Source organism: Podarcis melisellensis (genome assembly GCF_964234715.1).
Source record: "Podarcis melisellensis genome assembly, chromosome: 8".
In the NCBI taxonomy this organism is placed as follows: domain Eukaryota; kingdom Metazoa; phylum Chordata; class Lepidosauria; order Squamata; family Lacertidae; genus Podarcis; species Podarcis melisellensis.
In genome coordinates, this window is record NC_138540.1 from 14,107,728 (window position 1) to 14,123,097 (window position 15,370).

Genomic DNA, 15,370 nt, shown 5'->3' on the forward strand with positions numbered 1-15,370 from the left:
GCAATTGCAAAAAAGCACCTTGGGAATTTCTAACACTGCTTGGGTTCCATAAACTCATTCCCAGCACCCGCTGCCATACACTACAAAAAACATTATTCAGTATATTGGTTTGCACAGTCCACTAAGGAACATAATTGACACAATAAAATTCAGAAGTGTATCAGTTAATTGCATGTTTATTCAAAGTCCAATTCAATAAAATGGGTGAACCTGATCTAGTAATACCAGTTTTTCAAGGTCATAAGCATTTCACTCTCCTTGCCTCTTAGTGCCCATCTGGGTAATCCCACTGCCCCCCCACCAGTGGTAGTACTGCCCACTTTGGGAACCACTGGTATATATACCTTGCACATCCAGGTAGTGTCTCTTACATGCTGGTTACAGCCAGACCAGACCAGCTTATTTTTAATGTTGGCTGCCTGTTAACTGTCACAGTAAGGGACAGAAACTTGGTTTGAAAGCTGAGATTCTTAAGAAGGTGGATTTAAGGCTTCTGCAGAAATGTGGCATGCGCACACACCATGTGTCTTGTTGGGGCTTATTTCTATGCCGCATCCCAGCCTGCATGTTGATGCCATTTCCTTCCTCTCTTTAGCGGCTGCTAAAATATCCTGGCTTCTGCAAAATGCAGTTGCTATGAATGCAAATTGCATGCAGTGGGGTTTGTTTTGTTTTTTTGTAGCGTTCGTTTGAAACACAGCATTTTAACTTGCTTTGCCTTGATTGAATGCTGTTACTGCAGCCAGTGGATCAAGCAACTATTTCCGCCTCTGCTTCTTATCTTTCAAGTTCTTAGATTATTTGTCTCTTTCCCCCTCTCCCCATCAAATTTCAGCTTCTCTATACATACATTCCAGGAACATACCATAGCTGCTTTAATAAAATGCTGATATTTTGCTGTGAAAGTTTCTGGCACTGTATTTTGGGGGGTGGCTTGTGGTGAAAAGGGGAACATGCAAGAGGGAGCATAAAACATAATTTTCAAGCTTCCTGCTTAATAAGCCAATTCGTTGAGTTCATGCTTGTCTACTGATGCCGTTCTGAACTGGCTGGGCAGTGATAACCTTCTTTGGTCATGTTCCTTGCTTGGAATTCTACTCTGTCAGATATTTATCTGGACCATGGATAAAAGCAGTACCAAAATAAAGTATTTATCTTACTTTTTTATTTTATTTAGAGCTTTGGTATCCTGCGCTTTGGCCAATTAAAACGAGAGAGACTTGCAGGCTTAAGGTCGGAAAAGCACAACACGAAAGGGAAGAGGGGACAGGGAAGGCAGAGGAAGAAACCAAACTGGGGCATCAGTTTTTAAATAGTAATTTTCTTATAATGGCTAGCTGGCATAGAAACAATTCAGGGGGCAGTAGCTGGCCTTTCAGCAAAGCTGATGAAAGAAGCCCTGCTTCCCATCCCTCCCTCTGAGGCATCCTGGTGGAATGCATTATGACCACAAACCTGTTCACTAGTGCCCTCTGACATGCTGCTTTCCAAACAAGAAGAGGAGCATGTCTGTGTTCCAAGGTTTTTGCAGCCTAGAAATAGACATGAGGGAAACAGAGGATGGAAGGTAAGGGAGGCAGGAGTAAGCAGGGGAAGAAAGTATATATACACTATTTCAATTACATGTACTTAGCTTTAGTTACAATATCTTGTTTAAGAAATACCCATAAGCCATGTGCATAAAACAGGAAAATAATCACCAGTGATACACAGATACAATCTGTAGATTTTTATGTATATATATATATATATATATGCTTTCGTAGATTTTCACGGGTACAGGAATGCAGGTTTTGGTGTCCTCGGGTGTCTTCCCGTGTAAAAGTTGGGGTGTCTAGGCGACGTTTCGACGAGGTCTCACTCGTCATCTTCAGGCTGGTGCTTTCGGCTTCTTGTTACTGGAACAGACATATATATATATATATGTGTGTGTGTGTGTGTGTGTGTGTGTGTGTAACTAAATTATAGGCTGGCTGAAATAAACTGAATTGCAGGCATCTAAAATAGCACAAGAAAGTAGCACAAGAAAGGAGCTTTGCTGAATATTAGTAGGCAGGGAATTCCAAAGACATCGCACAAGAACTAACCAACAGATGTGGGCAGGACTAGGGAGCCTCAGGCCCGCCCAAGGGCCACATGTGGTTCCCAAGGCTTCTCTGCCTGGTCCTCAGGGTGTCTCCCCAGGGCATGCCACTCACTTGACCCTCTATCTGTGGCCTCTGTGAGTGCTTTTGCCTGGCTGGACTGTACCCTTAAAGCTGTGGTTATGCCAGTTGCTTGCTTCAATGGAGGCTGGAAATATGTATGGAAACTTCTGCTTTTATGTGGTTGGAGTGTAGTGTGTGCTCTACCAAAAGAAATCACATCCATTCTTCTGGCCATTTTTGCTTCTGACCACAGCCATCACTGGCATGTGGCCCCTGGAGGATTCCCCATGATAGAATGTGCCCCTCAGGTTAAAAAAGGGTTTCCCGCTCATGCAGTAGGGATATTTGGACAAGTCTGTATACAAGGTAGGTCATCACATAGCAGGCCTTCATAAACACACAAAATTGTGTTCATAGTACAAATACTGCAATCCATACAACTGAGTCATAACCTGCTGCATGACAATCAAGGCAACCTTGGTGCTATCTTGCTGCTGCAGAGGCATAGGGAAGCTTTTTCATTCTGTTTTTCCAGTAAGTAGTTGATGATTTGTTGGCTGGACTAAGTTACACGCCCCATAAGCTATGAGGGCAGAGACGTGTGCAGGAAATGCCCCTGGCGAAAGCATTAATTGCTAGCCAAACATCTTAGTAAAATGTAGGGGAGAGATGCAGTTCCTCCCCCTGCTTAAGCTATTGATGTCACTTGTTCCTTCCTCCTGACGCCACGCTTATTGGGTAATGGATCCTTCTTTTCGGTCAAGTTTATAGTCCGTGGGTCTCCTTGGCACTGGATGAAAGCAGCCAAATTGCACAGTTACGGTTAATGACAAGTTGTACAAATAATCAGCATCCCTTCTATTATGCAGAAGATAAACAGAAACACAGAAGATGCAGGGTCAAAGAGAATGGCGTCATCTCTCCCAACCTCAGCCTGTCTAGAGGGAGCATGTAGCATAAAATTCTGGTCGGGGTCTGGGGCTGTGGGGAGATATTGGCTCTGGGGAGAATTTCTCTGTTTTGGTCAGCAGATTTTGGCCACTGCTGGAACGTCAAAGGTAACATTGTTCTTACGTTCCCTCTGCAAGACAATGCACAAGCCATATTTCATCTGAAAGGGAAGTTCTAAAATCTACTGTCTTTTCTTAGAACCAACCATAATGTCACAAAATAGTGAGCAATTTGATTCAGCTTGGAGAACTGTTCAGGGTTTCAGAAAGTAAATGTTGGATTTGTTGTCAAATGTTATTTAGGAAGTTGTAGCATATTGTTATACCATGTGTACACCCGTGTGTGTGTCCTCGGGCACACACTTTACCCATCCTTTGTGCCTCCTGGGGTGTTCTCCAAAACTCAAACATTTGCATGCTTTTATAGCAAGTTGACATCGATCTGGCGATAAAAATGGTGTTTGACTCTGTGACAGCCACAGCTTTAGACAGCAAGTGCTTTCACTGCTGTTATGTCCTTGAAGTTGTTTCTCTCCTTTGTAAAAAGAGAGAGAGAACTTTACACAGATAGCCCTGAATTTTTCAGTCTTGTAGGGTTCACGGAAAGCAAAGCAAGAATATATTAAGTAGAAGGGGAGCTGGTAACAAAGCAGATGTCAGAGTGAAGATCCCAAGGAGTGAAAGCATCTTTGCAGGAGGTTTATTAAAGGAGATTTACCTTGGCTGAGAGTTCCCGTTAGCTCTAGGCTCTCAGATCTCTCCATCCTGGAGTGACTGGAATTGTAAAATAAGAAGTTCATTTAGAACTTCCCCTCTGCACTCCCCACTCCTGTCACGGCAGTTCGCTCCTGGGGTGAAGATGCGAGCAATGGAAAATTGCCCACATGCTCTGAAAATCCCAAAGCTTTGGAGATCTTGGCTTGCTTTGCAGCCCACACTGGGATTGGTATGCAGAGCTCCGCAGTTGCCTTTTTGTGGAGCAAAGGGTTGTGTTTTCTTATTCCCTGCACTCTGGGGCAGGAGGAAATGCCCCGACAGGCCACAGTGTTGGTGGGTAATGCAAGAATTAAGTCCAGTTCAGTTTCTGTTGGCAGGTGAGGGTGTGTTCAGAAACTCTGTGTGTGTGCTGGGCAGGGGAAAGGTCAAAATTATATATCAGAAGGCAACCCAGAGTGACCATAGTGAAGGCAGTTTTGTAACTGGAAGACAATTTGTGGTTTTCTCCATTCAGTGCTTCAGTGTGCAATGAATGGCCAGATATGTGTGGTCATGAAGATTAGTAACCTTGGAGACTCACTTGCAAGACTGAGGAGATCCAAATTTTGCACCAACAACAGAAATTATTTCTGTTGAAATAATGCAAATTTGAGTAGTTTTGCTTGAGTTACAGAACAGCTCCCCGCCCTGTCCCCACAGTAGTCATGGGGGATGGCACAGAGGTCTCTGAAGCCCAACTTCTGAACTCACCCTTCTTGCTTCAAATACGTCATCTGGTGTGGGGGGTTTTTGCACTCTCTCAAGCTTGTATCTGTGTCCAGTCTCGCCTTGCTCTGCTACACTATTCTGGTTCTCTGAAATAAAGAAATAATGGGGAAGAAAACTTACTGAAGAGTGTGCATTGGATTGTGTGCATTACTTGCCTTTTCTTCCTTACCATTCAGCATTGTCATTGAACTGCCTTGTTCTTGTCTTGTGTTGATGCTTGATGGGCTAGAACTGGGAGGGGGGGGAACACATTTTGCTAGACGCCAACTACCATCCTTTCTGACCACTGGCCATGCTCCCCGGGGCTGATGGGTGATAGGGTTCAAGAATCACATAGGTGCCTGACCCCTGGGCTAGAAACTTGAAATGCTCTTGGGCTTGTCAATTGGAAGGTCCCAGCTTCTGCCAACCTAGCAGTTTGAAAGCATACCAGTGTGAGTAGATAAATAGGTACTGCTATGGCGGGAAGGTCAACAGTGTTTCCGTGCACTCTGGCTTCCGTCACAGTGTCCAGAAGCGGTTTAGTCATGCTTGCCACATGACCCGGAAGCTGTCTGTGGACAAACGCTGCCTCCCTCAGCATGAAAATGAAATGAGCGCCACACCCTATAGTTGCTTTTGACTGGAGTTAACCGTCCAGGGGTCCTTTTTATCTAGTTAGTTTAGACAGTCCTGAGCTAGATGGACCACTGAATGTGACTTGATATAAGGCAGTTTCCTCTGTTCCTAAGATCTTTCTTCCAGAGATCTTAAGAGAGCTGCTGCCAGTCAGTGTTTACAGCTCTCAACTAGATGGACCAGCAGCTTCCTATGTGCCTTAAATGTCTGTCTTCCTGAGATATGGGAGAGCTTCTGGCAGCCCAGGATAGGAACAATATTCAGCAGTTTCAGTTATGTTCCAGAGTCTGTCCAGAGATCTGTGTAGGTGGCATGAAAAAGCACTGTAGCCTTGGGCAGTCTTGAAGTTTAACTCACCTGTGATCCAGCCCTGTAGCACCACATCATTAATCTTTATGAGCGATGTGTAACACTTTTTCTCCTAACCGAAATTCTGAGTCATAGGAAAGTGCTTAAGGAAGCAGCCAGTGACGTTTAGTGTCTCCTTTCCCCTTCCACTCCTTTTTAAGCAATTCCAGCTGGCACTGGTGGGGCAAGCTGCTTCCTCTAGCGTTCTCACGATCCTGAAGCAGAGACCCTGACCCGGCAACTATGTGCTCGCTTTCTGAAACTGTGTTGCAAGGAGCGGTGGGGGGCAATGACAGTATGTGGCCAGAAGGATCCTCTTTCTGGGGTCAGCTGCTAGTCGCATCTTCCTATGCCAACCTAAACAGCGTTTTGGTTTTGCTTTGTTTTTCCTTTGTGAGGGGATGAGCAGGGAAGAGGGTAGAGCAGGGGTCAACAACCTTTTTCAGCCGTAGGCTGGTCCACCATCCCTCAGACCATGTGGTGAGCCGGACTGTATTTTGAAAAAAATTATGAACGAATTCCTATGCCCCACAAATTACCCAGAGATGCATTTTAAATAAAAGGACACATTCTACTCATGTAAAAACACACTGATTCCCGGACTGTCTGCGGACTGGATTGAGAAGGCGATTGGGCTGCATCTGGCCCCCAGGCCTTAGGTTGCCTACCCCTGGAGTAGAGCAAAATGCTTTTCTGCATCTGTGCTAAGTAAAAAGTCCAGGCTCCTGAATTTGGAATTCCTTCTACAGGTAGCTTGCTTGCATACAGGCTCTGGATTTTCATCTAGTTACGAAGAGTGACTCCGAACCAAGTAGTTCAAATGGTCTTCTTAAGGCATGACCCGGGAGGCTTGAACACTAGAGGGCAGGTGATGTGGTTTGTTTTCTTTGTCATGCAAGCCATAGTTTATTCTGATGTATGAAATGGGAAACTGTGGCTTGCTCTTATCCTCCAAAGCAGAACTGTAAACCATGGATCTGCTATGTTACGTTACGTCTGCCTCCACAATTGGAGGCAGCAATGCTTCTGAATACCAGTTTCTGGAAGCTGCAAGAAGGAAGAGTATTCTTGTGCTTGAATCCAGCTTTGCGTGTTTCCAACAGGCATCTGTCCACTGTGATTACAGGATGCTTCACTATATGAGCCATTAGCCTGATCCAGGAAGGCTTTTCTTATGTTCTTTATATTCTTATTTTAACATGTATTATCCCACTTTTCCTTCAAGGGCTTAAGAAAAGAGTAAGTGGTTCTCTTTATCCTCAGAACCATGTTATGAGGATAAAGGCTGAAAAGAAGTAACTGGTCCAAGGTCTCCCAGTGAGCTTCATGGCTAAGTGGGGATTTGAACCAGGTGTCCCAGGTCTCAGTCCAACACTCTAATCACTACACCACACTTGGCTCCCCGGAGTTCTGGCCTGGAGTTTGCTGATTCAGACATTGTAAGCAGCTGCAGGTTGTGTAAAATAGGAAACTGAAAATGACGCTCGGGGTTGTGGGTGGGGAGAAACAAAAGCTTGTGGTTTGATGACAGCTGGGTTGAGACAAACCTCCAGTATTTCCCCTTTTATTATTCTTTATATTTACTAATTTATTTAGAAAAATTTTAATATCTTGCCCAAAAAAGGCTCCCAGAGCAGTTTATGCATCACTACAAAAAGCAGGCTGTCCATGTCGTCAGACTTACAATCACAAAAGGCTTACAGCACAAAAGGAAAATGCACTGGGAGGGAGGAGGAAATAAACTCAGGGTAAAGTTCTTAGGTTCTAATGACCAGGTGGATTTTTTTCTTCTTCTTAAATTGTAGATAACTTTTTATTATATTTTTAATACTGATAGTATAGAAGAAACTACAATGACCAGTGTCAAATATCTGCTTATTGCTGTGAAAGGCTAGGACTCCTCTGTGGCATATTTCGTTTCTAGCATTTCAAACTGCCTTCCCAAAATTGCTAGCCTGATTTCCCGTGTGGTCCTCTGTCATTTTGTGGCACTTTGAGAACCACTCTACAAGAGTTTTCCATAGCTTAGTGGTAGGGCATCTACTTTGCTTTCAGAAAGTCTCAGGTTTAATCTCTGGATAGGATTGGGAAGACTCTTCCTGTCTGAAAAAACCACGGGAGCTTCTGCCAGTCAGTGTCTGATTAAGTATAAAGACAGCTCCCACTGCTGCTGTGTTCCTGCTTACCTGCAGGCAATTCTTGCTCTTCATAGATGAATTACTACTACAGTCATACCTCGGGATAAATCCGCTTCAGGATAAGTATTTTCAGGTTGCGCTCCACCACGACCCGGAAGTAACGGAGTGCGTTACTTCCGGGTTTCGCCACTCGCGCATGCGCAGACGGTCAAAATGACATCGCGCGCATGCGCGGAAGCGGCGACACGCGCAGTCACGTCTTACGTTCTGTTCAGGATGCAAACAGGGCTCCGGAACAGATCCCGTTCGCATCCCAAGGTACCACTGTACAAGCCTGCCTTTGGCAGCAGTGAAATCCAGCTAAGATGTCACTCTTTCCCCCCTGCTTCTCCAAATATATTTTAAGACATTGAAGCAAGTACCGTCTAACAAGTTGCTACACAAAAGAGTGAAGAGGCGGAGGGGGGGGGAAGAGGAGGGGGAATTGTTTTTATATTTTATTCCACCTCTCCACCAGTCAGCTGAAGGTGGTTTTCATTAAAACATAATGAATATAAACATGTAAAGCATTTGTGTCTGTTCCTGCTGATTAAAAATCTGAAGACTGGTAACTTGTTTTCAAGACAATTGCAACCTGTTTTGTACAGTTGGTCAAAAGTATCCCCTCACCCTCAACTTCAGACACTCCCGTAGGGTCCACCTTCCGCCATGTCAGTATTTGTTTATTTGGCCTGTCTGTTTTGAGAGTGTGCAAGTGCTGCATGGTCGGTGTGTGTGTGCGTGTGTGTGCGTGCTGTGACCTCTGAAGAATTCATACCTAAGAATCCATTCCCAGGCTCCATCCATGGTTGGCATTTCCAACTCCTGCAAAGGAGGAAGCGCTGACACCGCTTGCTAATGACAGGTGGTGCGCTGGGAGCCCTTGGCGCCACAAAACTGTGCTGAGGACAGTTTGCAGGCACATCTTTGGGGCTCTGTGTTCTTTCCTGTTGAAATGGGGGGGAGTGCACAGCTCCCAGCCTTGCTGCTCCCTGCAAGTGTGTGCTGCCTCCCTGCCCTGCCAACATCAACAGAAGTTGTCTTCCCTCTGGATGTACTCTTGCAGCATAAAGCTTCACTATACTGTCACTGCCACAGGCCGTGTGCCTCTGAAAACCAGTTGCTGGTATTTGACAAATGGGAAGAGGGAGAGAGGTGCACACAATGCACTTGGGTCCTGCTTGTGGGCTTCCCTTTGGGTCATAGAATCATAGAGTTGGAAGAGACCACAAGGGCCATCGAGTCCAACCCCCTGCCAAGCAGGAAACACCATCAGAGCACTCCTGACATATGGTTGTCAAGCCTCTGCTTAAAGACCTCCAAAGAAGGAGACTCCACCACACTCCTTGGCAGCAAATTCCACTGTCGAACAGCTCTTACTGTCAGGAATTTCTTTCTAATGTTTAGGTGGAATCTTCTTTCTCGTAGTTTGGATCCATTGCTCCGTGTCCGCTTCTCTGGAGCAGCAGAAAACAACCTTTCTCCCTCCTCTATGTGACATCCTTTTATATATTTGAACATGGCTATCATATCACCCCTTAACCTCCTCTTCTCCAGGCTAAACATGCCCAGCTCCCTTAGCCGTTCCCCATAAGGCATCGTTTCCAGACCTTTGACTATTTTGGTTGCCCTCCTCTGGACACGTTCCAGTTTGTCAGTGTCCTCCTTGAACTGTGGTGCCCAGAACTGGACACAGTACTCCAGGTGAGGTCTGACCAGAGCAGAATACAGTGGCACTATTACTTCCCTTGATGCTATAGTCCTATTGATGCAGCCCAGAATTGCATTGGCTTTTTTAGCTGCCACGTCACACTGTTGGCTCATGTCAAGTTTGTGGTCAACCAAGACTCCTAGATCCTTTTCACATGTACTGCTCTCAAGCCAGGTGTCACCCATCTTGTATTTGTGCCTCTCATTTTTTTTGCCCAAGTGCAATACTTTACATTTCTCCCTCTTAAAATTCATCTTGTTTGTTTGGGTCCAGTGATAGAAACTCAGATATAGAAGCTAGGCGCCAAATGGTTGCTTAAACCACGGTTACAGTCACCAAAACGGAATGCCTAGTTGCCATTTTTGGCCAGGCGGCTCAAAAGTCGTATTTTCAACATGACTTTTTGGGTCCCTGAAATTCATTCTGATTGTGCAGGTAAAATATAACGGATAGAATTATACAGGATGTGTTGCTAGTGTGTGAAAACAGACAAGATCCAAGGATCCTCAGATGTGTACCTCCAGATGGTGGAGGCTTCTGGTGCCTGGGCAACTTCATGGTCTCAAGTGTCCAATAGTCAGGTGCAAAATGTGCCTGGGAAATTTCGAATGCTGTTTGGGGCATCTAGGTAGGCTGCTGAATGCTGGACTAGATTGACGTCTTTTGGCCTCATCTAGCTTCAAGTCCCTTCTTATGAATAACTGAGAGGGAAGGCTGTTTTCTTCATGCCCTGTGTGGGCACTTTTTTGGCTGCTGTGAGAATAAGATGCTGAACTAGGTGGGCCTTTGTATTCCCTGTTGCTCCTAATGACAACAGCTGTGTGTCTGTTTCTTGTACTGTACAGTGGTACCTCGGGTTACATACGCTTCAGGTTACATACGCTTCAGGTTACAGACTCCGCTAACCCAGAAATAGTGCTTCAGGTTAAGAACTTTTCTTCAGGATGAGAACAGAAATCTTGCTCCGGCGGCACGGCGGCAGCAGGAAGCCCCATTAGCTAAAGTGGTGCTTCAGGTTAAGAACAGTTTCAGGTTAAGAACGGACCTCTGGAACGAATTAAGTACTTAACCTGAGGTACCATTGTATCCTATTTCACTCGTTCACCTTTGCTTAGGCTGGGAGCTAAGCACTGTAGACTAAAAGAAAGAATAGATGTGGGATGGCACTATCCTGTTTAAGGCAGGGCCACTCGACCTCAAGTGGCTGGTGGTCACAAGTATAGCAAAGGGAGCACCTGGTGGTTTTTTTTTTGGGGGGGGGGACAATCTCCTCCCTCCTACAGTTTGATCCTAAATTGCAAGATTGAAAGTGGGAAGCCTTTGGGCAATAATTTGGTGATCCCTCAGATAATAATTCCATCGCCCCGCAGATGTGCCAAGCGAGCCTCACTTCCAGTGTGTATTGAATGATTTCCTTTATGGTGCAAGATGTCCCAGCTTGTGAAAAACGTACTGACATGATTTGCTATGTTCAGCAGCAATGCAGTGTGCTGGGGTCAACGCTTAGCTAAGTGACAGAGCACCTGCTCTGTATGCAGAATGTATTGCGCTCACTCCCCAACACAGTATAGATAAAAAGGATCTTGAGCTGGGAATAACATCTGTCCAAGATTCTGCAGTTCATCAAAGTAGGCTGTCCTGGAGCTTGGTTGGGTCAACACTCAGTCTGGCTTGGTACAAGGAAACTTCATGCTGTTTTCTGTGAGTGATTTAACATTCTCCCCCCCCCTTCTGTTCCTCCTCCCACAGAGTGACCAGCAGCTGGATTGTGCCTTGGATTTGATGAGGCGTCTGCCTCCTCAGCAGATTGAGAAGAACCTCAGTGATCTGATTGATTTGGTGAGTATTGGGGTATCTTAAACTAGAGCAGAGTTATCATGTTCCCTGTTCATGCCAAACCATTGTTTGCACCAATCAATTTAGATCCCGGTAAAGGCACATGGTAGACCAGCTTACCCCTGCCTGGGGCTCTCCAGATGTTTTGGGCTACACCTCCCATCCTTGCGGCTAACTATTGGCCAGCTGGCTGGTGGGAGTTCCTGGTACAACAATATCTGGAGGATAGCAGGTTTCAGTAGAGAAACCATGGTTTAGAGTTGATTGTCTTCATTTTCCACCTGCTCCAGATTGCAGTAGGCAAATCTGTGTTCACAGCTGCTTGTCTGCTCTCACTTTCCAGCTGCTTGACGTACTTCTTTTTGGGAGCAGTGGACGCTAGAAGCAAGGCAGTGGCTGCAATTTTGGCTTCTCGCCTCAGACATTATGGCAACTCTTTGTTTGCAAACCCCTTTCAAACAGTAGTTTGTGGTTCTGCTTTGCTAGCTGATTTTGTAGCTGAATTTTCACAGCTCTGATATTGGGAGAATTGTAGTTGAGGACTTGTGTAAAGACTGCAGTGCCCTTAGTATGACATCTGAATTAATCCTCTTTGTGTGATACTGCTGCTGTTTTCAGGAGGTACGCTGTGACCTCATCCAGAGGCTACACCTCTGTTCCTGTACCTGCTTCTGTAATTGGAGAAACGCCATAGCTCTGTGGTAGAGCATGTGCCAGGGCCCTGACTTGGCATAAAGCAGCATCTTATGTTAGGAGAGTCCCAAATTCCTATAAACTTTGTAGCTCAGTGGAAGACCATCCATTCTGCATTCAGAAGGTCCCTGGTTCAATCCCCAGTGGCATCTCCAGGCAGGACTGGGAGAGACTCCCTGCCTGAAACCCTGGAGAGCAACAGCCAGTCAGTGTGGCTTGATTCTGTATAAGGCAGTTTCCTGTGTTCCGAAGATCTCTCTTCCTTCCTGAGGTCTTGGAGAGCTGTTCCAGCCAGTGCAGCTTAAAATATGTCTTCGGAGTCTATCCAAAGATTAATGAATCCACGTTGGTGGCACAAAAAGGCATTGTGGTCTTGGACAGCCTTGAAATTAACTTACCTGTGAGCAGGCATTACAAGTGATGTGTAATGTTTCTCCTTAGCATCTCCAGGCAGAGCTGTGAAAAGACCCTTGTCTGAGATCCTGGAGAGCTGCTGCCAGTCAGTGTAGGCAATGCTGAGCTAGATGGACCAACGATATGGCTCAGTCGAGCATAGAAGTTTATATTATGCATGGCATGGAGAAAGTGGATAGAGAAAAGTTTTTCTCCCACTCTCTTAACATTGGATGGCTTTAAAAAAAGGATGGGACCAATTCATGGAGGAGAATAAGGCTGTCGATGGCTACCAGCCACAATGGCTGGGCTGGGCCTCCACAGTTGGCAGCAGCGATGTTTCTGAATATTGGCTGCAGGAAACTGCAGGAGAAAGTGTCCTTGTACTTTGATCCTGCTTGCTGGTTTTCCACAGGCAACTGCTTGGCCACTGTGAGAACAGGAAGCTCGACTAGATGAGTCATTGACCTGACCAAACAGGCTCTTCTTTAGGGTCTTATGGCCACTTCTCATGTTTCTATAACTTCCTTGTTGCTTGTGGTGCTTAGGTAGGCCGAAGGCCTGCATACCTCACCTCTTACAAGTTAAGGGGGCCCACTGAGGGTTTCTTACCTGAGGTACCCACCCACCCACCCACATATCTGGGCCTGAAGTGGTGGAACGCAAAAGTGGAAGCCTCATTTAAGCTGCTTAGTGATAAATCCCCCCCCCCAAAGGTCCTTGCAGCTCCCGTTTGTCAAGCTGCATGAGGTGCCTTGCTGTGTACACAATTGTGCTGACAGAAGGGGAAATATCCAACTTGAACGTGAAACCAAAAGGGCACGGCCTGGCGGGAGGTGGGTAGAGCGTGGAGGCCCTTTCTGGGTCACTGCCCCTCATCAGCTCCCAAACGCTTCCTTGTTCATTAGCAGAGCGGCACGGCCGACCCCTCCCCCCCCCGGTCACATCTGTTGTGGCTTCCTTGGGCCGCTGCTGCCGAGCCTGTAATTAGAGTTCATTAGAGCCCTTGTCAGTCACGGGCCTCTCCAAAGCACAGCCTGAAAGGAGCGGGGCCTGCGGGTGCCAGTAATCCGCCTTGGCAGGGAGCGCTCAGGCTTGGCATCTTAATTACCAATTATTTGGAAATGGGCAGCTTGGAGCAGCCGTTTGGGTGCTTTGCAAAGTTTTTAGAAGTTGCTTGTTGGAGAGGGGCAGGAGGTGGCTGCTTTATAGGGTTGCAATATGAGGATTGTTTCGGCAAGTAGTCATTTTAACGGTTGTTCTTCATGCAGTACGTAGTTGAACTATGGAACTCACTCCTGCAGGAGGGAGTGATGGCTTTAAAAGAGGAACGAATTCAAATTGGAGGATAAGTCTAATAATGGCTACTTGCCATGATAGCTATTCTCTGCCTCTGCAGCAATGCTTCTGAATGCCAGTTGTTGGGAACCCCAACAGGAGAGAGCTCTTGTGCTTGAATCCTACTTCCTGGATTAACATACCGTATTTTTCGCTCTATACGACGCACCCGACCATAAGACGCACCTAGTTTTAGAGGAGGAGAACAAGAAAAAAAATATTCTCTCCCTCTCTGCGCAGTGCCCCTTCAGCGAAGCAGCAGGAGAAACAGAGCCCCTTCTATTTCTCCTCCTGCTTCACTGAAGGGGCACTGTGCAGCTTTCCCTCTCTGCGCACCGATCCCTCTCGCTCTCCCGGCTTCAGGAATAGCCGCCCGAAGCCTCCGGAGTGCAGCAGGAGCGCTCCCACTGCACTCCGGAGGCTTCGCGTTGCTTTCGCTGAAGCCATGGAGCCTGCATTCGCTCCATAAGACTCACATACCTTTCCCCTTACTTTTTAGGAGGGGAAAAGTGCGTCATAGAGTGAAAAATACGGTAGAGATCTGGTCAGTACCGATTTGAAAGGTGTCAGGGTTTTTTTTTAAAAAAAACCAAACAAGATTGTTGAACACTATAATTTATTTATTGCATTGATATCCAACATTTTTCTCCATGGAGCTCGATGGCGTACATGGTTCTCCCCCTCCTCGTTTAATCCTCACAGCTACCCTGCAAGGTAGGTTAGGCTGAGAGGCGGTGACTGGCCCATGGTTGTTCTTCAAGCTTCATGGCTGACTGGGGGTTCAAGCCCTGGTCTCCACTGAATGACCACTGTGAGAACACTATGCTTGACTAAGTGAGCTCTTAGCCTGATCCTGCAAGGCTTTCCTTGTGTTCTCAATAAGTAAATAGAAAGGCAAGCAGAACTATAAAGCCTCAGCACGGCTTGACTTAAAGCCTTGTCCTATCCAATGAGAGAAAGGTACATGTGGGTGTAGATAAAGGATATCTGCATCACTTCCTGGGTTGTAGAGGAGTCCTCTGCCACCAGCCAAGGGCCTAAAGACCACTTGAAGGCTCAACTCCCTGAAGGATTATTACAGCCAGGAGGGAAAACCAACCTGGCTCCATCCTTTAGCTAGTGCTGTAACTGCTCCAGTGCTTAGGTTTTTTCTTCCCTCCCCATTTTTTCCCCTTTTGTGCCACGTCTCTTAGATTATGAACCCACATGCGGGGTAGTTAACTGTACAGAGCTTAGGAAACGTGTTGTGCCTTGCATGTTAATAATGTATGAGAGCGCTTTAGTGGTCACCATTCTGTTGTCACACTCTCTGGCGACCGGTGGACAAACTTGGCGTGATGTGACAGATTTCTCTTTAAGCATTTGTTGGCTCTGATAAAAGCAAATAAGGTTTTTCTTGCTCGCTCGCTCTCTTCAAAAAACAAAAACCCTGCCTTTAAACACACACAGTCTGGTAAAAATCTGGTAAAAGGAACTACTTTGATAAGATGGGAACTGCATCAAGGTGGGGGTCTAGAAACTGCCAGGGATCCACTTCTTTCCCCACCCCCTACCCCCAGCAGAAGTGTAAGCATCAAAGCAACCCTGGGCTGTCCAGCTGCTCGAAAACTAATCATGTCTGAGTCATTTCTCCACAGTTTTTGTCCCAAGAAAGTTTTGTCTTGGAGGCATGCC

At 46.2% G+C, this 15,370-nt stretch overlaps 1 protein-coding gene across 2 annotated transcripts in view; it reads left to right on the forward strand.

Annotated features, from left to right (window-relative positions):
- CAPZB (capping actin protein of muscle Z-line subunit beta) overlaps positions 1–15,370 on the forward strand; it is a 70,858-nt gene that overhangs the window by 15,165 nt on the left and 40,323 nt on the right. For both annotated transcript variants that reach the window (XM_081923844.1, XM_081923845.1), the window contains exon 2: positions 11,186–11,275. In XM_081923844.1, the coding sequence (XP_081779970.1) occupies positions 11,186–11,275 (90 nt within the window). The remainder of the gene's footprint in view (positions 1–11,185; positions 11,276–15,370) is intronic.